At 47.5% G+C, this 25,598-nt stretch overlaps 1 protein-coding gene across 1 annotated transcript in view; it reads left to right on the plus strand.

Moving 5' to 3' along the window:
• The window catches only part of LOC144689532 (cyclin-dependent kinase-like 4), a 100,352-nt gene that overhangs the window by 45,646 nt on the left and 29,108 nt on the right, over window positions 1-25,598 (plus strand). Inside the window, exon 3 of the mRNA XM_078556698.1 lies at window positions 24,564-24,685. Coding sequence (XP_078412824.1) covers window positions 24,564-24,685 — 122 coding nt within the window. The remainder of the gene's footprint in view (window positions 1-24,563; window positions 24,686-25,598) is intronic.

Genomic DNA, 25,598 nt, shown 5'->3' on the forward strand with positions numbered 1-25,598 from the left:
CAAACTGTAACTAGTGGAGTGCCACAGGGATCAGTGCTTGGGCCTCAACAATTTATGACCTATATTAATGGCTTGGATAAAGGGACCAAATATATTGTAGCCAAATTTGCTGACGATACAAAAATATTAGGAAAGCAAATTGTGAGGAGGATACAAAGAGTCTGGAAAAGGATATAGATAGGTTAAGTGAGTGGGAAAAAATTTGACAGGTGGAGTATAATGTGGGAAAATGTGAGGCTGTCCACTTCAGCAGATGAATAGAAAAGCAGAATATTATTTAAATGGCGAAAGACTACAGAATGCTGCCAAGGGATCTGGGTGTCCTTGTACATGAATCACAAAATTTCATCATGCAAGTACAGCAAGAAATTAGGAAAACAAATGGAATGTTGGCCTTTATTGCAAGGGGGAAGGAGTATAAAAGTAGGGGAGTCTTGCTACAATTGTACAGGGCATTGGTGAGACCTTATCTAGAATATTGTGTTTTGGCCTCCTTACTTCAGGAGGGAAATACTTGCATTGGAAGCAGCTCAGTGAATATTCACTGGGCTGATTGCTGGGATGAAGGGGTTTGCCTTATGAAGAAAGGTTGCGCATGTTGGGCCTATACTTATTGAAGTTTAGAAGAATGAGACGTGATCTTATTGAAACATATAAGACTCTGAAGGGGCTTGGCAGGGTAGATGCTGAGAGGATGTTTCCCCTCCTGGGAAATCTAGAACTAGGGGGCACAACTGGAAAAAGAAGGGGTCTCCCATGTAAGACTGAGATGAGGAGAAAGTTCTTCTCTCAGAGGGTCGTTAGTATTTGGAATTCTCTTCCCCAGAGAGCAGTGGAGGCTCTGTTATTGAACATGCTCAAGGGTAAATTAGACAGATTTTTCATTTACAAGGGAGTCAAGAGCTATGGGGGCAGAGAGGAAAGTGGAGTTAAGGCCACAATCCGATCAGCCATGATCTATTGATTGGCGGAGCAGGCTTGAGGAACCAAATGACCTACTCCTGCTCCTATTTCCTATGATCTTATCATCTTAATTATATAACATTTTCTTGACATATTAGTCCTCCCAAAGTGTATCACTTTGCACTTCTCCACATTGAACTTCATCTGTCATGCTTATGTCCATTCAGCATTCCGTCTATGTCATCCTGACATCATCAACTACTCTCATCACCAGTTACTATGTTGCCAAGTTTCCTATTACCTCTACTCTTGATTCTAGTTTGTTTATAGAAGTTGAAAAGAGTTATGGACCCAAAATGAACCGGGGATAACAATTGCAATCCATCTCCCAGGCTGAGAAACATCAATTAACCACCACTCTTTGCTCCCTGATGGAACCAATCCCAATTAATTCCATGGGCTTGTATCTTCTTCACAGGCCTCGTATGTGGCACTTTGCCAATTGCCTTCTGAAAATCCATATATACAACGCCTATTTGCTATACCTTGATCTACCTTCTCTGTCATCTCACAATTTGCAAATTCATGCTGGTTTTCCTTAATAACCTACGCCTTTCCAAACGAAAGTGTACAGTACTTTCTGTGGCTTTCAATAGCTTTCCCAACACCCATGTTAGCTTGGCCTGTAATTTTTTGGTTTATCCTTCTCTTTCTTGAATAGTGATATAAGATTAGCAACCCTGCAGTCCTCTGGCTCTACTCCTATATCCAGTGACGATCGAAAGATTATGACCAATGTCCCTGCTCTTTCTACCTTGGCTTCCTTCAGCAAACTAGGGTGCATTCCAGCTAGACCAGGTGACTTACCAACTTTCATTAATGCTAATCTTTTTCGTATGTCTTCTCTATCCATTGCTGTTTGGCCATTATGACATTAGCATTTGAGAGAACTTGCTGTGCCCAAATTGGCTGCCATGTTTCCTATATTACAATGTTGACTGCACTTCAAGAGTTACTTATGCACAAATGGTACAACAACTTCAGGCAAGGGGTAAATGTGCAGTTTCTTAAAAATTCATTCATGGGATGTGGGCTTCGTTGGCTGGGCCAGCATTTATTGCCCATCCCTAGTTGTCCTTGAGAAGGTGGTGCTGAGCTGCCTTCTTGAATCACTGCAGTTGATGTGGTGTAGGTACACCGACAGTGCTGTTAGGAAGGGAGTTCCAGGATTTTGACCCAGCGACAGTGAAGGAACGGCGATATATTTCCAAGTCAGGATGGTAAGTGACCTGGAGGGGAATTTTGAGGTGGTGGTGTTCCCATCTATCTGCTGCCCTTGTCCTTCTAGGTGGTAGAGGTTGTGGGTTTGGAAGGTGCTGTCTAAGGAGCCTTGGTGAATTCCTGAAGTGCATCTTGTAGATGGTACACACTGCTGCTACTGTGTATCGGTGATGAAGGGAGTGAATGTTTGTTGATGTGGTGCCAATCAAGCGGACTGCTTTGTCCTGGAGAGTGTCCAGCTTCTTGAGTATTGTTTGAGCTGCACTCATCCAGGCAAGTGGGGAGAATTCCATCACATTCCTGACTTGGGCCTTGTAAATGGTGGACAGGCTTTGGGGAGTCAGGAGGCGAGTCACCCGTCGCACGATTCTTACCTTCTGACCTGCTCTTGTAGCCACAATATTTATATGGCTAGTCCAGTTCAGTTCTGGCCAATGGTAACCCCTAGGATGTTGATTGTGGGGAATTCAGTGATGGTAATGCCATTGAACATCAAGGGGCGATGGTTGGATTATCTCTTGTTGGAGATGGTCATTGCCTGACACTTGTGTGGTACGAATGTTACTTGCCACTTGACAGCCCAAGCCTGGATATTGTCCAGGTCTTGCTGCATTTGGACATGGGCTGCTTCAGTATCTGAGGAGTCGCGAATGGTGCTGAACATTGAGCAATCATCAACGAACATCCCCACTTCTGACCTTAAGATGGAAGAAGGTCATTGATGAAGCAGCTGAAGATGGTTGGGCCGAGGATACTACCCTGAGGAACTCCTGCAGTGATGTCCTGGAGCTGAGATGACTGGCCTCCAACAACCATAACCATCTTCCTTTGTGTTAGATATGACTCCAACCAGCGGAGAGTTTCCCCCCTGATTCCCATTGACTCCAGTTTTGCTAAGGCTCCTTGATGCCACACTCGGTCAAATGCTGCCTTGATGTCAAGGGCAGTCACCCTCACCTCACCTCAGGAGTTCAGCCCTTTTGTCCATTTTTGAACCAAGGCTGTAATGAGAACAGGAGCTAAGTGGCTCTGGCAGAACCCAAACTGGGTGTCAATGAGCAGGTTATTGCTTGATAGCACTGTTGATGACCCCTTCCATTACTTTACTGATGATCGAGAGTAGACTGATGGGGCGATAATTGGCCGGGTTGGCTTTGTCCTGCTTTTTGTGCAGAGGACATACCTGGGCAACTTTCCACATGGTCGGGTAGATGCCAGTGTTGTAGCTGTACTGGAACAGCTTGGCTAGGGGCATGGCAAGTTCTGGAGCACAAGTCTTCAGTACTATTGCCAGAATGTTGTCAGGACCTATAGCCTTTGCAGTATCCAGTGCCTTCAGCTGTTTCTCAATATCACGTGGAGTGAATGCAGATGTTAAATGTGGATATCCAAAACTTGATGTCCAAGTTGTGCAGCTCTACCATTAACTTTGTAAAATCAGCACCTCACTGTCTGCCTCACCAATGAAATCCATTGAATAGCATAAAATTGCTATACTTATATGGTTAAATTCAAACTAAACTTGTCACAGAAAACTAGAACTGGACTACATGTCACAAGAAGCTTAACCTGGAGATATTTAATGCCTTTGTAAATGTAATTAAGCTTAATCAGACAAAATGAGTGTTTTAGCAGTCAGAGATTATTTTAACAATGTGATCAGTGTTAATTACTGTCACCTAATTATTATAAGTGGGGAGACTCATTCCTTCAGGTTTTAATTTTTGGGGATTTAAAAAATGTTAAATGTAATTTTGGTTTAATTTTTTTCTGTCTCTTTTCTCTTTATCTCTTAAAAAATTTTCCTTTCCCTCTCTTTATTTCTTTTTCTGTATCTGATTTGATATTGAATGCACACATTCTAATTTACACTTCCTTCTCGGTGATCATGCTATTCATTTTGCAATCCTCTAATCTGATTGGTTAAGGGAATATGTTGGTTGCCATGTTCATGTAGGACTCCCATGCCATTTTCTCATTGTGCCACTATTAGCTTGCACTTTCAGAAACTGGGAGTTTGCATACTCATATCTTGACCGTGATAAGTTGATAAAGCCGTTTTAAAAATAAAGATGTGTTCCTTGGCTTTATAAATAGAGGCATAGAGTACAAAAACAAGACAGGTATGCTAAAGCTTAGTTATGCTAAAGTTAGTGGAATTTTGTGTTCAATTCTGGGTACCATGCTTTAGAAAGGATGACCAGGCCTTAGAGAGGGTGCATAGGAAATTTATTAGACCAATACCAAGGATCAGGGACTTCAGTTACGTTAAAGTATAAGCTGGGATTGTTTGCCGTAGAATAGAGAGGATTAACAGAGGTGGGCAAAATTATGAAGGTTTTGGTAGAGTAGGTAAGGAGAAATTGTTTCCATTGATCAATAGGAGAGTTTTTTATTCGCTCATGGGATGTGGGCGTCACTGGCTAGGCCAGCATTTATTGCCCAGCTCTAATTGCCCTTGTTCAGAGGGCATTTAAGAGTCAACCACATTCCTGTGGGTCTGGAGTCACACTCCCAGTGCAAACTTGGCTAAAATGTCTAAACTGCAAGCTATGAAATTGTGTATCCTGGCCCTTAAGGCCCAGGGAAGTCAGAGTCATAGAGGTCTACAGCACAGAAAAAGGCCCTTCGGCCCATCGAGTCTGCACCAGTGAAACAAGTACCCAACCATTTTAATCCCGTTTTCCAGCACTAGGCCCATAGCCTTGTATGCCATGGCATCACAAGTGCACATCCAAATACTTCTTAAATGTTATAATTCATGCTAGTTTTTAAATTTCTTACATACTGGTTTGTCCTGTGTGCATTTTGTGGGGCTTGAGTACTGCATTCAATTTTTATTCATCTATTTATTCTTTCATTTTTATTGAATTCAAATTTCACCATTTGCCATGGTGGGATTCAAACGCAGGTCCCACTAGGATATTAGTCCAGTGACAATACCACTATGCTACTATGCCACCAACTCCCCATTGGGAAGTAAAGAAGCCAGTTTTAAGATAATAGGCAACAGAACCAGGGACATAACATTTTTTTTTTACATTTTTAAGTTTATGTACATGATTAGAGTTGCACTGATCTGAAATGCACTGCCTGAAAGGGTAGTACAAGCAGATTCAACAACAACTTGCATTGATGTAGCACCTTTAATTTAGTAAAACGTCTCAAGGGTCTTCACAGGAGCATTATCAAACAAAATTTGACACTGAGCCAAATAAGGAGACATTAGGACAAACAACCAAAAGCTTGGTCAAAGCGGTAGGTTTTAAGGAGTGTTTTAAAGGTGAAAGATAGAGACCAAGAGCAGTTTAAGGAAGGAATTCCTGAGTTTAGGGTCTAAGCTGTTGGAAGCATTACCACCTATGGTGGGTAATTGGCAATGTGCAAGAGGCCAGAATTGGAGAAGCACAGAGATCTTGGAGGGCTGTAGGTTACAGAGATAAGGAGAGTGAGCTTATAGTGATTTGAAAACAGGGATGATAATTTTAAAATTGAGGTGGTGCAGAGCCTGGAGCCAATGTAGTTCAGCAAGCACAGGGGTAATGGTTGATTGGGTCTTGGTGTGCATTACAGGCAGCAGAGTTTTGGATTAATTCCAGTTTATGGAGAGTGGAAGACAGAAAGCTGGCCAGGATAGGATTGGAATAGTCAAGTCTAGAGATAAAAAAGGCATTTCATCAGCAGATGAGCTAGGCAGAGCACCAAGGTTGCAAACAGTCTGGCTCAGTTTCAGACAGCTGTCAGGGAGAGGGATGTAGTCAGTGGCTGTGGAACAGAGCTTGTAGCTCAGTAGTACCTTTTGACTGGGAATTGGATATATACTTGAAAAGGGAAAGCTTGCAGGGCTTTGAGGAAAGAACAGAGGAGTAGACCAAATTGGATAGCTCTTCCAAAAAGATGGCACAAGTATGATGGGCCAAATGGCCCCTTTGCAAATTTTCAATGTTAAACGTGTCCACATTTACCTTTTATGTTTGTAGTTGCCCATAATGCCTGTGGGTGGCAATTTAGTGAGATTTTGCCAGCTTAGTGGACTAGGGTATGGTTTTCAAAACAGGAAATGCTGAAATGCTCAGTCTGACCTGCTCAGCATTTCCAGAATTCTCTCTCTCTCTCTCTCTCTATATATATATATATATATATATATATATATATATAGATTTCCAGCACCCACAGTATTTTGCTTTTGTATTGAGTAAGATGCTCTCAAAGCTCTGAGATATTAACATGGTCTGAAAAAATCTACATGTAGCTGCAGACCTGACACTGTGTGGTGCTGCAGAATGATACTTGCCCTTTCATTATATGTTAGTTGCAAAATGGTATTTCCCCTTATTGTCAGACACTTATTTCTCAATGGCATATTTCAGCCTAACAGGAATGTTAGAATTATTTTACAATTTGGACAATATATTTATTTCCAACTTGTCTTTAGAGAATTTTTTTTTCATTCATGGGATGTGGGCTTCGCTGGCTGGGCCAGCATTTATGGCCCATCCCTAGTTACCCTTGAGAAGGTGGTGGTCAGCTGCCTTCTTGAACCGCTGCAGCCCATGTGGTGTAGGTTTACCCACAGTGCTGTTAGGAAGTGACTTCCAGGATTTTGACCTAGCGACAGAGAAGGGAATGGCAATATATTTCCAAGTCAGGATGGTAAGTGACTTGGAGGGGAACTTCGAGGTGGTGGTATTCCCATCTATCTGCTGCCCTTGTCCTTCTGGGTGGTAGTGGTCGTGGGTTTGGAAGGTGCTGTCCAAGGAGCCTTGGTGAATTCCTGGGCTGCTTCAGTATCTGAGAAGTTGTGAATGGTGCTGAACGTTGTGTAATCATCAGCGAAAATTCCCACTTCTGACCTCATGATGGAAGGAAGGTCACTGATGAAGCAGCTGAAGATGGTTGGGCCGAGGATACTACCCTGAGGAACTCCTGCAGTGATGTCCTGGAGCTGAGATGACTGACCTCCAACAACCACAACCATCTTCCTTTGTGTTAGATATGACTCCAACCAGCAGAGAGTTTTCCCCCTGATTCCCATTGACTCCAGTTTTGCTAAGGCTCCTTGATGCCACACTCGGTCAAATGCTGCCTTGATGTCAAGGGCAGTCACTCTCACCTCACCTCGGGAGTTCAGCTCTTTTGTCCATGTTTGAACCAAGGCTGTAATGAGGTCAGGAGCTGAGTGACCCAGGTGGAACCCAAATTGGGTGTCAGTGAGCAGGTTATTGCTAAGCAAGTGCCACTTGATAGCACTGTTGATGACCCCTTCCATTACTTTACTGATGATCGAGAGTAGACTGATGGGGCGGTAATTGGATTTGTCCTGCTTTTTGTGTACAGGACATACCTGGGCAATTTTCCACATAGCCAGGTAGATGCCAGTGTTGTAGCTGTACTGGAACAGCTTGGCTAGGGGCGTGGCAAGTTCTGCAGCACAAGTCTTCAGTACTATTGCCGGAATATTGTCAGGGCCCATAGCCTTCGCAGTATCCAGTGCCTTCAGACGTTTCTTAATATCACGTGGAGTGAATCAAATTGGCTGATGATCATCCACTCGGCACTTCTAGCTGAAGATTGTTGCAAATGCTTCAGTCTTATCTTTTGCACTGATGTGCATTGAGGATGGAGATATTTGTGGAGCCTCCTCCTCCAGTGAGTTGTTTAAATGTCCACCAATATTCACTACTGAATGTGGCAGGACTGCAGAGCTTAGATCTGATCTGTTGGTTTTGGGATCACTTAGCCCTGCCTATCACTTACTACTTATGCTGTTTGGCACGCAAGTAGTCCTGTGTTATAGTTTCACCAGGTGGACACCTCACTTTTAGGTATGTCAGGTGCTGCTCCTGGCATGCCCCCTTGCACTCTTCATTGAACCAGGGTTGATCCCCTGGCTTGATGGTAATGGGAGAGTGGGGGATATGCCAGGCCATGCGGTTACAGATTGTGGTTCAGTACAATTCTGCTGCTGCTGATGGCCCACAGCACCTCATAGATGCCCAGTCTTGAGTTGCTAGATCTGTTTGAAATCTATCCCATTTAGCATGGTGGTAGTGCCACAGAACATGATGGAGGGTATCCTCAATGTGAAGGCGGGCCTTCAATCCACAACAACTGTGCGATGGGATGTTCCCGTAAAGGTGAAGGGTAGGACCAACAAGTCCAGGAAACCCTGGATGTCAAGGGATATAGAGAATTGGATAAGGGAAAAAAAGGAGGCTTATGGCAGATATAGAAGGCTAAAAACAGCGGAAGCCCTAGAGGAGTATAGAAAGTGCAGGGGGGGTACTTAAAAAAGTAATTAGGAGAGCATGACAAAACACTGGTGGGCAAGACAAAGGAAAATTTCAAGGCATTTTATAAATATATTAAGGGCAAGAGGATAACCAGGGAAAGAGTAGGGCCAATTAGGGACCAAAGTGGCAATCTGTGCGTGGCGCTGGAGGACATAGGTGAGGTTTTTAATGAATACTTTTCATCTGTGTTCACTATGGAGAAGGACGATTTAGGTGTAGAAATCAGGGAGGGGGACTGTGATATACTTGAACAAATGAGCATTGAAAGGGAGGAGGTATCAGTGGGTTTAGTGGGCTTAAAAGTGGATAAACCCCCAGGCCCTGATGAGATGTATCCCAGGCTGCAATGTGAGGCAAGGGAGGAGATTGTAGGGGCTCTAACATTAATTTTCAAATCCTCTCTGGCCATAGGAGATGTGCTAGAGGACTGGAGGACAGCGAATGTGGTACCATTATTCAAGAAGAGTAGTAGGGATAAACCAAGTAATTACAGGCCAGTGAGTCCAACACCAGTGATAGGGAAACTATTAGAAAAAATTCTAAGGGACAGGATTAACCTCCACTTGGAGAGGTAGGGATTAATCAGGGATAGTCAGCATGGCTTTTTCAAGAGGAGATCATGTCTAACAAATTTGATTGAATTTTTCGAGGAGGTGACTAGTTGTATAGACGAGGGTAGTGTAGCTGATGTAGTCTGCATGGACTTCAGTAAGGTTCTTGACAAGGTCCCGCATGGGAGTATGGTCAAGAAGGTAAGAGCCCATGGGATCCAGGGCAATTTGGCAAATTGGAACCAAAATGGGTTTAATGGCAGGAGGCAGAGGTTGAAGGTTGCTTTTGCGATTGGAAGCCTGTGACAAGAGGTGTACCGCAGGGATCGGTGCTGGGACCCTTGCCATTTGTAGTGTACATTAATGATTTATATGTGAATATCGGAGGTTTGATCAGTGAGTTTACAGATGACACGAAAATTGGTGGTGTCGTAAATAGTGAGGAGGAAAGCTTTAGAATACAGGACAATATAGATGGGCTGGTAAGATGGGCAGAGCAGTGGCAAATGGAATTTAATCCTCAGAAGTATGAGGTGATGCATTTTGGGAGGACTAACACAGCAAGGGAATACACAATGAATCTGTAGGACCCTAGGAAGTAGAGAAGATCAGAAGGACCTTGGTGTGCATGTTCATGGACCCCTGAAGGCACCAGCACAGGTAGATAAGGTGGTTAAGAAGGCATATGGGATATATGCCTTTATTAGCCGAGGCATAGAATATAAGAGCAGGGAGGTTATGTTGGAGCTGTATAAAATGGTAATTAGGCCACAGCTGGAATACTGTGTACAGTTCTGGTTGCCACACTATAGGAAGGAGGTGATTGCACTAGAGAGGGTGCAGAGGAGATTCACCAGGATGTTGCCTGGGCTGGAGCGTTTCAGCTGTGAAGAGAGACTAGATGGGCTAGGATTGTTTTCCTTAGAGCAGAGAAGGCTGAGAGGGGACCTGATAGAGGTATACAAAATTATGAGGGCCATAGTTAGGGCAGATAGGAAGAAACTTTTCCCCTTAGCAGAGGTGTCAATAACTAGGAGGCATAGATTTAAGGTAATGGGCAGGAGGGCTAGAGAGGATTTAAGGAAACATTTTTTCACCCAGAGGGTGGTTGGAATCTGGAACACACTGCCTGAGCGGGTGGTAGAGGCAGGAACCCTCACAACATTTAAGAAGTATTTAGATGAGCACTTGAAATGCCACAGCAGACAGGGCTATAGGCCAAGTGCTGGAAAATGGGATTAGAATAGATAGGTGCTTGATGGCCGGCATGGACACGATAGGCCGAAGGGCCTGTTTCTGTGCTGTATAACTCTATGATTCCTACCGACAATGTCATGGACAGATGCATCTGTGTTTGGTGAGGATGAGGTCAAGTATGTTTTTCCCTCTTGTTGGTTCCATCACCACCTGCCGCAGACCCAATCTAGCACCTATGTCATATAGGACTCAGCCAACTCAGTCAATAGTGGTGCTACCAAGCCACTCTTGGTGATGGACATTGAAGTCCCTCATTCTGTGCCCTTACCACCCTTAGTGCTTCCTCCAAATGATGTTCATCAGCTGAGGGAGGGCGGTACGTGGTAATCAGGGAAATGTTAGGGAAGGATGACCAGGTGAGGGGGAGCTCAGAGAACAAGGAGTGAGGATTACTGTGTGAGTGTGTGTGCCCATGTTTGACCTGATGCTATGAGACTTCATGGGGTCCAGAGTCAATTTTGAGGACTCCCAGCACAACTCCCTCTCAACGACATACCACCTCTGCTGGGACATACGCAGGGCTGGTGGTGTCTGGAACATTATCAGTAAGGTATGATTCCATGAGGATGCCTGTCGCTTGACTAGTCTGTGAGACAGCTGTCCCAATTTTGGCACTAGCCCGCCCACAGATGTTAGAAAGGAGGACTTTGCAGGGTCGACAGGACAAAGAATGCCATTGTCGTTTCCCTCCAGTCCTTTTTTGTGACTTTGTCAGAACTGAGTAGCTTGCTAGGCAATTTCAGAGGGCAGTTGGCAGTCATCCACATTGCTGTGGGTCTGGAGTCACATGTAAAGATGCATTAGTGAACCAGATGAGTTTTAAACAACAATCGACATCATTGAACTTTAATTTTAATTCCAGATTTTTATCAAAATTGAATCCACCATCTGCCACTTGAATCCAGGTCCTCAGAGCATTACCCTGGGTCCCTGGATTATTAGCCCAGCGACAATACCACTACGCCATTGCCTTCCCCTATGAGCATGGGTTCCCATCAGCTGTCCATTCTGAGTTGAAGGCCACCTCTCAACCATTACCTGTGGCCCCCACAGTTCTTCTGCTGTTATTTACCTCGCTCTCTTGGTCTCAAATATATACCAGAGCTTCCCCCAGCAGTCCCTGACTTTCATAGCTAATCTTGCCAATTGGTCTACCTCTCCACCTTGTCCTCCCAGTAAAGGGCAGAAAACAAGATAATCACTATAATAAGTGCTCAAGTAAAATAAATAACTATTTTGAAATTTTATATATATATATCACACACACTCACACACTAATCCTCACTCCTTGTTCTCTGAGCTCCCCCCCATCTGTCATCCTTCCCAGCATTTCCCTGTCATCCTCTTCCCTTTCTCCTTGCACCTTCCCTCTCTCATTGCATCCTCCCTCCTTCCACCCTCCCAATTTCTTCTCCCTCTCCACTCACCTTTCCTCTCCCTTTTTTCCCTCTCAATCTTCCTCTTTTTGTTATTCGTTCACAGGATGTGGATGTCGTTGGCTAGTCCAGCATTTAGTGCCCATCCCTAATTGCCCTTGAGAAAGTGGTGGTGAGCCTCTTTTCTCTTCTCCCTTTCAGCACTTTGGCCCCACATTCCATCCCTTTTGTCCCGGGTTCATGAAAGGCAGCCTTACCTTAATGACATCATGAGTTGCAGCAGTGCAGCCACATCCACTATGCTACTGCTCCACTCTGACATTCAGCATCATTTAGCTGTCCTCTGGCCTGTATTATAGGGCGGCACCGACAGAAGAGGTGGCAAAGCTCCAGGGCGTTGGAGGACGAGACACCCGAGCTCCAGAACATTGGAGACAACAAGGAGACCAGCGCACCCCAACTTTGCCTGCAACCTGAGGAGGCCAGTGCACCACAGCCCCTGGAATCTGGGAGCAGGGAGACAATCATCGCACCCCAGCTCCAGGAAGCCGGGAACAGCAACACCCCAGAGGGGGTGAGTTTTGGAGAAGCTTCTCCAGCAAAGGTCATCTCAAAACCCGCTCTCTACGCGAACCTCCAGATGCCACCTGAGCAGAACACTGCCAAGGAGATCTACCTCAGCCCATCCAAAGTGAAGGGATTTGAGCTCACTACGGGTATGAAGGAGCAGACTAAAGGTCTGGGACTCTCAGAGACAGTGGGTTTGGTAGGAGAATAAATGCTTTAAAATGGGTTTAAAGATTGTATCCATAAATGTGCGTAGCATTAAATCTACTACGCGATGTGTTGCGACCTTGGACTACCTTGCCAAGGTCAAAGCTGACCTGTTGTTTCTGCAGGAGTGTGCGATACCGCACCTCAGCTCCTACAGGCAATGGTCACGATGGTGGTCCCACGGGCCATCGATCTGGTCGGGCGGAAACGACTCTCGTTCCTCCGGCCTGGGTATTCTGCTGCGGGGAGGCAACTTCACCGTCTCCGAGGTTAAGGAGGTGGTGGGCGGGCGACTCCTCGTAGCAGACGTAATGTACAAGAACGCTCCACTCCGGTTAATTAACGTGTATGGCCCGTCACAAGGGGCTGAGCGGCTGGAGGTTTTTCAGCAGCTCCCACTGCTGCTGGCGACCTCCAGGCCGGTCATTCTGGGCGGTGACTTAAACTGCATCATCGATGCGGCTGGACGATCCAGCAGGGCCGACAGCAGATTGGACGCTACGTCCAGATCCCTGATGGAAACAGTTAAGGATGCCAAGCTGCACGACGTCTTCAGCAACCCTGCAGACGGAGCGCAGCGTAGATACACCTGGTCGCGGCCAGACGGGTCCATTCGTTCCAGGATAGACTTCCTGTTTGTGTCCCGTGTATTCACAGTCAGATCCACCGACGTCAAGCTGGTGTTTTTCTCTGACCACTGCCTCCTACTGGCGGACTGCCACTTGGAGAAGGACCTGAGGGTGGGCAGGGGGGCATGGAAGCTAAATGTGCAACTGCTGACCCCAGAGAACATTGAGGAGCTCAAGAGGGATACCAAAGGTTGGAGAACCGTGAAACCCCTCTTTGAGTCCCTGACACACTGGTGGGAAGCGATCAAGGGAAACATCAAGAGGTTTTTCATCCTCAAAGGCACCCAGAAAGCTAGAAAGGAACAGGGGAAAATGTCCCGACTCCAGAAAAACATGCAAAATCTGCTCCGGCTGCAGTCGATGGGGGTCGATGTCAATGAGGAACTCCAAGAGGTGAAGAGCCAGCAAGCCTCGCACTTTGCCTCGGAGGCCTCCAAGATCATCTTCCGTTCCAGAGTCCGTTCTGTGGAGCAGGATGAGACGTGCTCACGTTTCTTCTTCCAAAAGGTACACAGAGAGAGCTCTGTGATCAGCAGCCTGAAGGAAGAAGACGGCTCAGTAAAGTCATCACGGTCCGACATTTTGAGGATCAGCAAATCCTTTTATACCGGATTGTATGACGTGAAGCCCACGGACAGCACGGCCTCCGAGTCCTTCCTGTCCTCTATCACGGAGGTCTTAGACGACAGTACACGGGAGAGCCTGGACAAACCGCTAACTCCCGATGAACTGACTAAGGCCCTTGAGTCCTTCGAGAAGAGTAAAACTCCCGGAAGCGACGGCTTGCCGGCGGAGTTGTATTCGGCTCTGTGGGACTTGATCGGCCCAGACCTGCTAGGAGTGTACGAGAGTATGCTCCTGGCTGGTAGTATGTCAGAATCCATGAGGAAAGGCATCATCACCCTCATCTACAAGCACAAGGGGGGAAGGGAGGAAATTAGAAATTGGCGACCCATTTCACTGTTGAATGTGGACTATAAGATTCTGTCCAAGGTCATCGCCAATCGGGTCAAATCCGCTCTGGAATTGGTGATCCACCCTGACCAGACCTGCACTGTGCCAGGCAGGAAGATCTCTGACAGCCTGGCGCTGCTCAGGGATACGATTGCCTATGTACAGGACAGGGGTGTGGATACCTGCCTCATCAGCTTGGATCAGGAGAAGGCCTTTGACAGAATATCGCACACCTACATGGTGGGTGTGCTCTCCAAAATGGGGTTTGGGGAGGGAATTCGAAATTGGATCCAACTGCTCTACACTAACATCAGTAGCGCAGTCTCAATCAATGGGTGGGAAACAGATAGCTTTCCGATTAAATCTGGAGTCAGGCAGGGCTGTCCTCTCTCGCCTGTTCTTTTCGTGTATTGCATAGAACCCTTTGCCGAGTCCATCAGGAAGGATCCGGGCATAAGAGGAGTGACGATCCCAGGCAGTGGAGGCACTCAGGTAAAAGCCTCCCTGTACATGGACGATGTCGCCGTCTTCTGCTCGGATCCGCTGTCGGTGCGCAGACTGATCCACATCTGCGACCAGTTCGAACTGGCCTCGGGAGCCAAGGTAAATCGTGGGAAGAGCGAGGCCATGTTCTTTGGGAACTGGGCTGACCGATCCTTTGTCCCCTTCACTGTCAGGGCTGACGGCCTGAAGGTGCTGGGGATATGGTTCGGAGGGACCAGGGCATGCGTTAGAAACTGGAAGGAGCGAGTGTCTATGGTGAAAAGGAAACTGGGCATGTGGGAGCGACGCTCCCTCTCCATTGCGGGTAAGAACCTGGTCATCAGGTGTGAGGCGCTCTCGCTGTTGCTGTACGTGGCGCAGGTCTGGCCCATTCCAGACTCCTGCGCGATGTCGATCACTCGAGCCATCTTCCGCTTTATCTGGAGGTCGAAAATGGATCGTGTCCGCAGGGACGCGATGTACAAGCCTCTAGATAAAGGGGGAAAAAACGTGCCCAACATCGCCCTCATACTGATGGCCACCTTTGTGTGTGGCTGCATCAAGCGGTGCGTAGACCCTCAGTACGCAAACACCAAGTGTCACTACGTGCTGAGGTTCTACCTGTCCCCAGTGTTGCGAAGGATGGGTCTGGCCACGCTGCCGCGGAACGCTCCAAGTAGTTGGACCGTGCCGTACCACCTGTCCCTCGTGGAAAAATTTATGCAGAAAAACACCTTTGACCACAAGTCCATCAGGCAGTGGTCAGCACGTAACGTCCTAGAGGCCCTGAGGGAAAAGGAGAGGGTGGACCCTGTGGGATGGTTCCCCGAGCAGACTGTCAAAGTCATTTGGCAGAATGCCTCATCGCCAGAACTTTCCAACAAGCACCAAGACGTGGCTTGGCTGGTGGTGAGAAAGGCCCTCCCCGTCAGATCCTTCCTACACGCCAGGAGTCTCACCCCCTCTGCACGTTGCCCTCGAGGTGGCTGTGGTGGGGAAGAGACCGTTGTTCACCTCCTTGTGGATTGTGCCTTTGCAAAGAAAGTCTGGAGAGAGATGCAGTGGTTGCTGTCGAGGTTCATCCCGAGCAGTTCTGTGACACAGGACTCTGTGCTCTACGGGCTGTTCCCAGGGACACACACCGAGACAAACATTAACTGCAGCTGGAGGATCATCAACTCGGTGAAAGACGCGCTTTGGTCTGCCCGAAACTTGTTGGTCTTCCAGCACAAAGAGTTGTCCCCGACCGATTGTTGCGGACTGGCACAATCCAAAGTCCAGGACTACGTGCTGAGGGACGCACTAAAGCTTGGGGCAGCTGCCGCAAAGGCGCAATGGGGAAGGGTCGCTGTCTAAGACCTTTCTGCCACAGCGCACCGAGAGACTGGGAACTGTTTAGAGCCCCTCGGGCTGTACAGCTCAAAATGAAAGGCTGTAAATGATTGTAATATTGTTTGTACTGATGCACCTGTTGATACATTTTGTAAAAGTTTAACCGGATTGTACCCTTGTAATGGTGTTTTTGAAATGGTTTGGAATGTGATTGAAGATATTTTATGAATAAAGTATATTTTTGCAAAAAAAAAAAAATTATAGGGCTATCTGTCCCTTGCTCGTCCTACTTTCTACCCTTAGTGTTCCCATTTAGCACATTTCTTAGCTAATATCACCACCATCAACACCTCTGTCCTTTTGTCTATGGCATCTTTTGGCAATCTCCACCTATCACTGGCCCTCTAACCAGCTCTACCTGTCCCACCCACCCCCACCCCAAACCAGCTTATATTTCACCTCTTTTCTATTTTTCCTTAGTTCTGATGAAGAGTCATTCGTACTCAAAACGTTAACTGTATCCGTCTCCGCAGATGCTGTCAGACCTGCTGAGTTTTTCCAGGTAATTTTGTTTTTGTTCGAGATTTCCAGCATCCACAGTATTTTGCTTTTATCAATTTCTGTCAATGTGGCATTCAGAAGTGCCTTGCAATTGTAAGTTTTATTTACAATGTATATTTACATTTCATGTCAAACATTCTCTGGTGCTCAAGAGGTTTTAAATGGGCTCCAGCCCTTTGGTGTACGAAGGCAGGAGGGCCTAAGACTATGCCCTTTCCCCATTGACCCTTTGTGGTGGTTACCCCAAGTTTTAGTGCATCCCTCAGCATGTAGTCCTGGACCTTGGAATTTGCCAGTCTACAACACTTACTCATGGACAGCACCTTGTACTGGAAGACCAGCAGCTGCCGCAAAGGCGCAATGGGGAAGGGTCGCTGTCTAAGACCTTTCTGCCACAGCGCACCGAGGGGCTGGGAACTGTTTAAACCCCCTCGGGCTGTACAGCTCAAAATGAAAGGCTGTAAGTGATTGTAATATTGTTTGTACCGATGCACCTGGTGATACATTTTGTAAAAGTTGAACTGGATTGTACCCTTGAAATGGAGTTTTTGAAATGGTTTGGAATGTGGTTGAAGATATTTTATGAATAAAGTATATTTTTGCAAAAAAAAACCCAGCAAGTTTTGGGCAGATCAAAGAGCATCTTTCACTGAGTTTATAGTACCCCAGAAGCAATTGATCTTATTTTGGTGTGTGTCCTTGGGAACAGTCTGTAGAGAAGAGACTCCTGTGTTACGAGCTGCTCGGGATGAACCCCAACAAGACCACTGCACCTCTTTCTGGACATTCTTTGCAAATGGTCTCTTCCCCACTGCTGCCTAGATGACAAGGAGGGCCCTTTTTGCCCCCAGCCAAGGTACATCTTGCTCTTTGTTTGAATGTTCTGGATATGAGGCATTCTGCCAGATGATTTTGAAAGTCTGCTTAGGGCATCAACCAACAGGATCCCCCATCTCTTTCCTGCTGGGCCTCGAGGTCCCATCACTGACTGCTCTCTCCACCCCACTGCTACAAGGACCACTGTCACTTGTTATATTGTTCTTTCCAGAGTGCTTACTGTTGTCCTGCCATTATCACATTCTGCTTTCTGATCTTAATGCCACCATCAGCACCTTCTTTAGCCAGCATCACTATCACTAACACCCCTTTGTCCTTTTGTCCACGACATCTCCGGCAATCTCTCCTTTGCCTCCATCTATCACTGGCCTTCTATCCAGCTTCACCCGATCCACCCCCCTTAAACAGTATAAATTTCATTACATTTTTACTTGTCTTCAGCTCTGAAGAAGAGTCATAAGGACTTGAAACGTTAACTCTGTTTTGAAATGCTGGAAGCAGCAAGATCCCAGTGCACCCCAGCTCCAAAGCACCGAGTGCAGTGAGGTGACCAGTGCACCCCAGATCCAAGAAGCCGGGACAAGTAATAGAGGGGAAAGGTGGCTCAAATCACCTCAGTTATACAATCCCTGCCCCTAATGTTACCTTTGCAGAATGATCCAGCAGTGTGAGACCAGGACTGGTATGTCAGCCCAGTGATGATGCAACAGATTGCAAATACTAAGGGCATGCAGGAACACACCAAAGGGTTGCGACCAACAGAGGCAATTGGACTCGTAAACTACACATTTTAAATGAGTTTAAAGATTGCCTTAGTTAACGTGCGTAGCGTTAAGGCCACAACACAATGGGCAGAATTTTCCAAGCCCGCTGATGGCAGGCGTGATAGGTGGCATGTGCGGAAAATATGGCGCGACTTGCTTCACAACAGCATGAAGGCAGGTCGCGATCATCCGCTCAGCCCGTCGATGGCAGGCTGCGTTTCCCGCCATCAATTGGCGGAGAGCTAATTGTAATACATCAGCATATAATTAAAAGGCTATCCCGCCAGGATTTTGAAACCCCGCCATATCATCCATCCACATCAGCGGGAAAGCACGCTGACGTGTTTCACAAAAGCACGCAGGCAACGTGCGCTTGGCGGCCTTCACTTTGGGGGAACTGAAATGAGTGGGCAGCAGTGTTCTCCACATCTCGATGTTGTTTATAGGCCTCAGGGGCACCGGGGGCAACTGATTCCTGGCCCTGGAGATGACTGCTGAGGGGGTGGTGGGGTGGTGTCCAGGGCCAAGTGTTGGCAAGCTTCAGAGACGACTGCTGAGGGGTGGTGTCTGGGTGCAAGTGCTTGCCAGCCTCCAAGGCAACCGTTGTCGGTGGTGGGGAGGTCAAGTGCTGCCTTGGCGCTGCCTCCCACGTGCAGGCAATTGAGGTGGGAGGCAGGGTAAGCGAGGGATGTGGCCATGCATAAGGGACACCTGTATAAACTGACCATGCCTCTGCAACTGAGACAGATCAGGCGCAGCCACAGTGATATGATTGGGGTTGGGCTCCTAGCCTGCCCACCCATGCAAGCAAAGCGGAGGCACCAAAGGGCCACCAAGCGATCCATGCCTTACACCCCCTGCCACCCCACCCCCCAGGCACAGACGTCGAGTCTGCCACTACTTTATTGGACCGTGGAGCAGTTGGACTGCACACGTTGTACAATCTCCTCGCCAACGCTGGCCGTGTAGCAGTCACTGCTGGAGGCACACACAGCCCCTTGCAATCTCAGCGTCCCGGTTTGGACCAGTGTACCCCATGTCGCAGGTTGACAGGGCAGCCATGCAGCAGTGCGATGATGAGTGCCATCTTTGGCCATCTGAGGGGTGACCAGCACTCTCCGGGAAACATTAAGGGGTGGTCACACAGGGCCAGCACAGCCATGATAACCACATCTCTCTCTTTTACATGCTGCAGGAGGATCACGTCAGAATCATGGATCCTGGTGACCTAGCTGTATGCCTGATGACCTACAGAGACCGTAGAAGGAGGAGAGTGTGACTGAGGTCCCTGGCTGCGCAAAGGCAGGAGCAGCAACCTCATGAAGAAGGGTCAGCAGGGGCTCCCGCACATTCTGCCCAGGAGCGACAGTGAGCCGTGGCTGGTCGGCGCCTAGCGACACCCAAGGTCAATAGATGCTGCCTGCCATTCCTCCAGATGACTGAGAACCAGTGTCGCCAATGACTGCGCATGTCTAGGGACCTGGTGGCTCACATCTACCACTTACTGCAGGGCTTGGCGCAAAGGGGACATGGAGGGCATCCACTGCCAGTGGCTGTGAAAGTGACCACAGCGCTCAATTTCTATACCAGTGGCTCTTTTCAGGATGCCACAGGCGACCTCTGTGGGATTTCACAATCTGCCACCCACAAATGCATCCATGAGGTCACGGATGCCATCTTCTCCATGGTACACAACTTTGTGCATTTCGCCCAGGACCGGGACAGCCAGGATGCAAGGGCCATTGGATTTACCCTGATCTCAGGATTCCCACAGGTGCAGGGTGCAAGTGACTGCACTCATGTAGTGCTCAGGTCTCTGTCGCTACATTCGGTGGACTTTATCAACCACAAGGGCTTCCGCTCACTGAATGTGCAGCTGGTCTGCAACCACCAGAAACGCATACTGCAAGTGTGCACACGGTTTCCAGGGAGTGTGCACGACGCCTACATCCTGAGTCGTTCACAGATCCCTGCAGTCTTCCAGGGCTGCAGGGTTGGCTCCCTGGGGACAAGGGCTACCCACAGATGCCGTGGCTGATGACAGCTGTGTGACGGGCTCAGACTGCAGCAGAGCGACGCAATAATAAGACTTATGCAGCAGCTCACAACCTGGCGGAGCAGACCATCGGGATGCTGCAGATGCGGTTCTGGTGCCTGGACCGGTCTGGTGGAGCCCTGCAATACAGTCCGCAGAGGGTGTCACGCATCATCATTGTCTGCTGCGCCCTTTGCAAGCTGGCACTGCAACGGGGAGAGGAGCTGGCTGAGGAGGAGATGGAGGAGCTGCACGTCTCATCCGATGAGGATGACACTAATGGGGGTGAGGGCGAGGGGGTCCTGACGATGACAGGGATGAGGCTCTCGCACTGGTTAGACAAGGCAGGCGCACTCAGGTGCCCTCATAGCTGCCAAATTTGTGGAGGATGATGACGACATGCAGTGAGGACACTCCTTAGATCTTCACATAGCCTCTGAGAATGTCTGACTCTCGTCTGGCTGAGGGCAGCTCGCTTGCATTCCATGATCAGGGCCATCTCAGAGACACAGCCATGAAACTTTAGATGCATATGATGCTGTGTCCGCCTTCAGCACCTCAGCCCTTCAGGAGCTGGTGCACAGCATCACTGGTCACAGATGTTGGTATGATAGGGGCCAGCCCCACCTTAAAGGTGCTGAGAGCACAAAGAGAGATTGAGAGAACTCTGTGGCGCCTGCCCACTACATTCTGGCAGCAATGACCAGCATCGCCGAGGTGCAGGCATCAGTAATATTTCCAGGGAGTGCGAGACTGGACCATCACTGAGGTCTGAAGGCTGCAAAGAGCACAGGGAAGAGGCCCTGGATTGAGACACCTGCGTTTATCTTGTGCAGAAAGGTTTCACATCTGAGTGACAAGAACACTGCTCATCAGAACATGGAGCCACAGGCAGGGTGACGTTCTTAGGAGTTTATTGACAATATTGAATAGTATGTGCAAGTGATCAATACCCGCGCCCAGGCTGTGCAGCTACTTTTACCTAACTTTCCTAACCCTGCCGCTATGTCTTGGTGCTCCATGGAGATCCACCGCAGAAGTAGAGGCAGCCTGCTGACTGTAACGCCCTGCCTGTGATGACTTTGGTGGACGTCCTCTGGAGGGCCAAGACATGGAGGGCCTCAGCCTGCTTTCAGGGTCCTGCTGTGTGGCAGTGGCACCCTCCTTGGCCTGTGATGCTGGAGCTGCTGAGGTCACAGGAAGATTGTATTCGGATGGGCCAGTCACTCCAGAGTCACCTGCGTGGATGGCCCCAGAGTGTGCATCCTGCTGATCCTCCTCCCAATGGGTGTCCGAGGGCCCCTGACTGACTCCGTGAACAGAAGGGGTAGCTGGAGTAAGATCGAGCTGCCCAGCGCCCCTCTCGTGTACACACTGTTGGAGGCCAACTATGGCATGATCGATGGAGTTAAACCCATGCAGCAGCGCAGGAGTGACGTCCTGAACCAAGGTCTCCATGGCGGCTGCCATCCTGCCAGTGTTGACCTCATTGCAATGCTAGCACTATCACCTCAGCCTGAAGACGGACGGACTCCTCCATCGTGCCTTGCAACCTGAGGACTGCAGTGGACATCCCTTCCTGATGTTCCCGAGTTTGCCTTCACAGCTGCAGCAACTGTGACATGACTGAGTCCAGACGCTCATCATCTGACTCAGACTCAGCAACGTTCTGGCCTCCAGCAATCCTCCGAGTGTCAGGGACCTGGGAAGTCCCGGCTTCCGCCTGTTTGTGGATCAGAAAGTGTGATGTGCTCACTAGATTGTGATCCCAAGGCTATTCCAAAGCTTGGTGGCACTGAAGTGTGTCTCTGCACTGGTGGAGGGTGTGGGTGAGCACTGTGACAGGACTTCAAGGAGGGTGCCTTCAGATTCCTCTTCAGAGGTTTCTTTGGAGCTTGATTGGAGGCCCTGGGTCATGGACTCTGTCTGCTGCTTCCCAGATATGCCTGCGAAAGCAATTAGTGCATGGCAGTGGCCTGTGAAAGAGGACAGATCACTCATGGCATGGTTGTCAGATGGATGTTGTACTGCTGGATCCTCACTTGGTAGAGCAGCACCAACCTCATCGTCAGCACAGGACTGGTCCTAATCATTGCTAGCCAGTTGGATAGCTCTGTTTTTGAATTCTGTCAGAACTTTGATCTCCAGCATCCCTCCACCTGTCTGTGACCTTTCCCTCCTGTTGTGAGCCAGTTTATCCTGCATGGATAGAGATAGGCAGAGTTTATCAGGATGCCTGCTGGGCCAGAGGATAAGTATGCCTGGCCTGTGTGGTTGGTGAGTGGTCCCATGGATGGGATGAGGACAATGACAGTGAGCGTAAAAGAGTGAATGGTGATGTCCCTTGCACTGACAGTGAGTGAGGGCCCTGTGGATGTGTGATGGGTTTGAGAGTGAGAGAGTTGGGAATGATGAAAAGAGTGACTTACCCTGGCAGAACGGAGGAGATCATTCATCCTTTTGTGGCACCGGGTGGCTATCCTCTTCTGCAGGGCATTTGTGCTGACCACTGCTGCCACCGCCTCCCAAGCCAGGTTGATGACTTTGCTGCCCAACCTGCAATGGGCCTCCAAGGCATCCAGCAGTCACTCTAGGGACCTGTCGTTGAAGCGGGGGCCTGCAGTCTTTTTTTCCTTTGCTGGCCATGTTTCCCGGGCAGTGGTGGTGAGCTGGCGGCGATGAGCGCTTTGCTGACTGCTGCCTTTTAAAGATAGCGGCCGGTGTGATGCAACAGTGGGGTGATGGTGAGCGGGCGAATGAGAGCCCGCTTGCCATGGAAACGGCGTGTTTTGCAGGAGTGAATAAATAATGATTCAGGGTCGGGATGATATGGCGTGAATACCCGCCACTTTCGTCAGCAGGAAGGACTCCATTTTACCTGCCCGCTAACGTATTAGTGCAATTCTGGGAAAATTCCACCCAATGTGTTTTGACTTTTGGGTACCTTGCTAGGATCAAAGCCCACTTGCTGTTTCTGCAGGACTGTGGACCACCGCACCTACAGGCAATGGTCTTGACAGTGGTCCCAAGGGTCATCTATCTGTTCAGGAGGCAAGGATTGTCATTTTTCCGACCTGGGTATTCTTCTGTGCAGAGGAATCTTATCCATCGCCAAAGTTAAGGAGGTGGTGACCAGTTGCCTCCTCGTATTGTACAAAAATGCTCCGCCCCAGCTAATCAACGTGGAAACCAGGGTTCTAAACAGCATGTTTTTGGTTCCCCAGCTAGTGGAAGTAACTCTGTGTCTACCCTGTAAAGACCCTTCAGAATTTTGTATGTTTCAATGAGAACACCTCTCATTCTTCTAAACCCCAGTTTACTCAGCTTCTCATCATAGGACAACCCTTTTATCCCAGGGACCAATCTAGTGAATCTTCACTGTACTGCCTCCAATGCAAGTATATCCTTCCTTAAATATGGTGACCAAAACTGCACATAGTGTTCAGGTGTGGTCCATGATAAAAGCAAAATACTGTGGATGCTGGAAATCTGAAACAAAAACAGAAAGTGCTGGAAAAACTCAGCAGGTCTAGCAGCATCTGTGGAGAGAAAAACAGAGTTAACATTTTGAGTTCATATGGCTCTGAAGAAGAGTGGCTCTGAAGTATGGCTTTGATGAAGAGTCATATGGACTCGAAACATTAACTTTGTTTTTCTCTCCACAGATGCTATTAGACATGCTTAGTTTTTCCAGCATTTTCTGCTTTTGCTCCCTTTCATCCTTTGCAGACATACCATCTCCATTGGCCAGAGCTCTGCCTTAGAAATGTAAAGGGGGTTGGTGCATTTCTTTGGAATTTGATTATCGGCAATCACAGAGGGCATTAGCACCACTTTAAAGATAACAAGGTCCCTGATGGTTTCTGAAGGTTAGAAATTCCTCTGGCATGAGTCACGGCTACTCAGGGTAAAGCCTTGTCCATTTTTCAAATAAAAGTGATAATTTTATAAAGTAGCCAGGTTGACGTAGATATATATAGTTTCCTTCCTGCCTTCTGGCCACGACAAGGCAAATAACATTGATGATATTACTGGGAAATTAGATAAATACATTAGCGAGAGAAAAAAAAAGGATATGCAGATAGGTTTAGATGAAAGGAAGGGAAGGAGAAGTGTGCGGAACATAACACTGGAAGAGACTACTTGGGTGAATAGCCTGTTTCTGGGTTGCAGACTAAATGATGGCTATGGAATTATTTTTCATGTGTTCTGCTTCTTTTCAATGTTCTTGCATGGCTAAAGCAGAGGATGTAACTTTGCGTATTCATACAATGCAACTGCATTTTATATCTGAGTTTGTTTGGTTATGCAGTAATATAATTTCTTTCCCTTTTGATTTTTAAATTAACACTTAAGCTTTACGCTCCCAGACCTATCCAATTCTCAGTGTTTCATAGTCCACGCTTTGCAAAAAATTAATTGATTCTGTGCAGAAATGAGTGCAAAGTGTCACAATGTATGCAGTTTTTATAAACTGGAGAAGAATGTTGAGTATAAGAAACTTAAACAACATTTTCTATATCTTTGTTACAGCAATTAAAGCACAATAACCTAGTGAACCTACTTGAAGTATTCAGAAGAAAACACAAATTGCATCTTGTGCTTAAGTACTGTGATCACACTGTATTAAATGAGTTGGAGAGGTATTCCAGAGGGTAAGAGTGTTTAAACTTAAATGTCTGATTACTGAAAATATTTCATACAGATGAGCAAGGTTGTAAAATTAAGAGAGTTTAGATTTGTTCAATTTGTCCTCTTTCAAAAGAAATTTGTTCAATGATTTGTTAGTTTCTTCTGTTGTTCTGCTATAGGTAATATCCAGTAGCAAAAGTTCCACTAATGCCAGGAATATAAATGAAAATCCATTCTTCTGCTGTTAATGCAAACTTCAGTTATCCTTATGTCATCTTTACGTTTGCTGTGTGCTGAGAGTGAGAACTAGGAGACTGTTTTCATTGACCTATCCAAATTAAGCATCAGATGAAAAGGTCTTTAGCTTCTGCCAGACAAAGCTTGCATGCAAGATTTACCAAAACCAGTAACAAATCTTTAACTGTGCTTTGCCTTCTGTGTCCCACCACAGAAACTTCTGGGTTTTCCCTTATATATTCAACTTCTGCCATTTCCCCCCTTGCCTTCCCAAGGGCTACAAGGAGCTATAGTTTTGCCTTTGCACACCAAGGGAAGAATTTTTCCATCGGCAAGCAGGGATGGGGCCCGCACACCGACGCATAAAATGATGTATGGTGACATCGGGCGGGTGTCGCAACGTCACCGCGCGTCATTTAGATAGTTCGGCAGGCGCGCAGCCACGTCGGCTGCACGCCCGCCAAACTGTCAAAGGCCTATTAAGGTCATGAACAAAGTAATTAAAGCTGTTCAGAAGGCTGCCTGTCCAACCTCAAGGTTGGCGGGCAGATGAAGAGCCCAGGCCGTCTTTGCGTTTTCCATGAAACCTCATCCACAGGGTGGGATGAGGTTTCATGAAGGGTTTATTAATTACATAAATTTTTTTGAAAAAATTAATGGGCATGTCCCAGCTCATGTAACAGTTTCACATGAGGGGAC

Source organism: Cetorhinus maximus, chromosome 14, assembly GCF_964194155.1.
Source record: "Cetorhinus maximus chromosome 14, sCetMax3.hap1.1, whole genome shotgun sequence".
Lineage (NCBI taxonomy): Eukaryota > Metazoa > Chordata > Chondrichthyes > Lamniformes > Cetorhinidae > Cetorhinus > Cetorhinus maximus.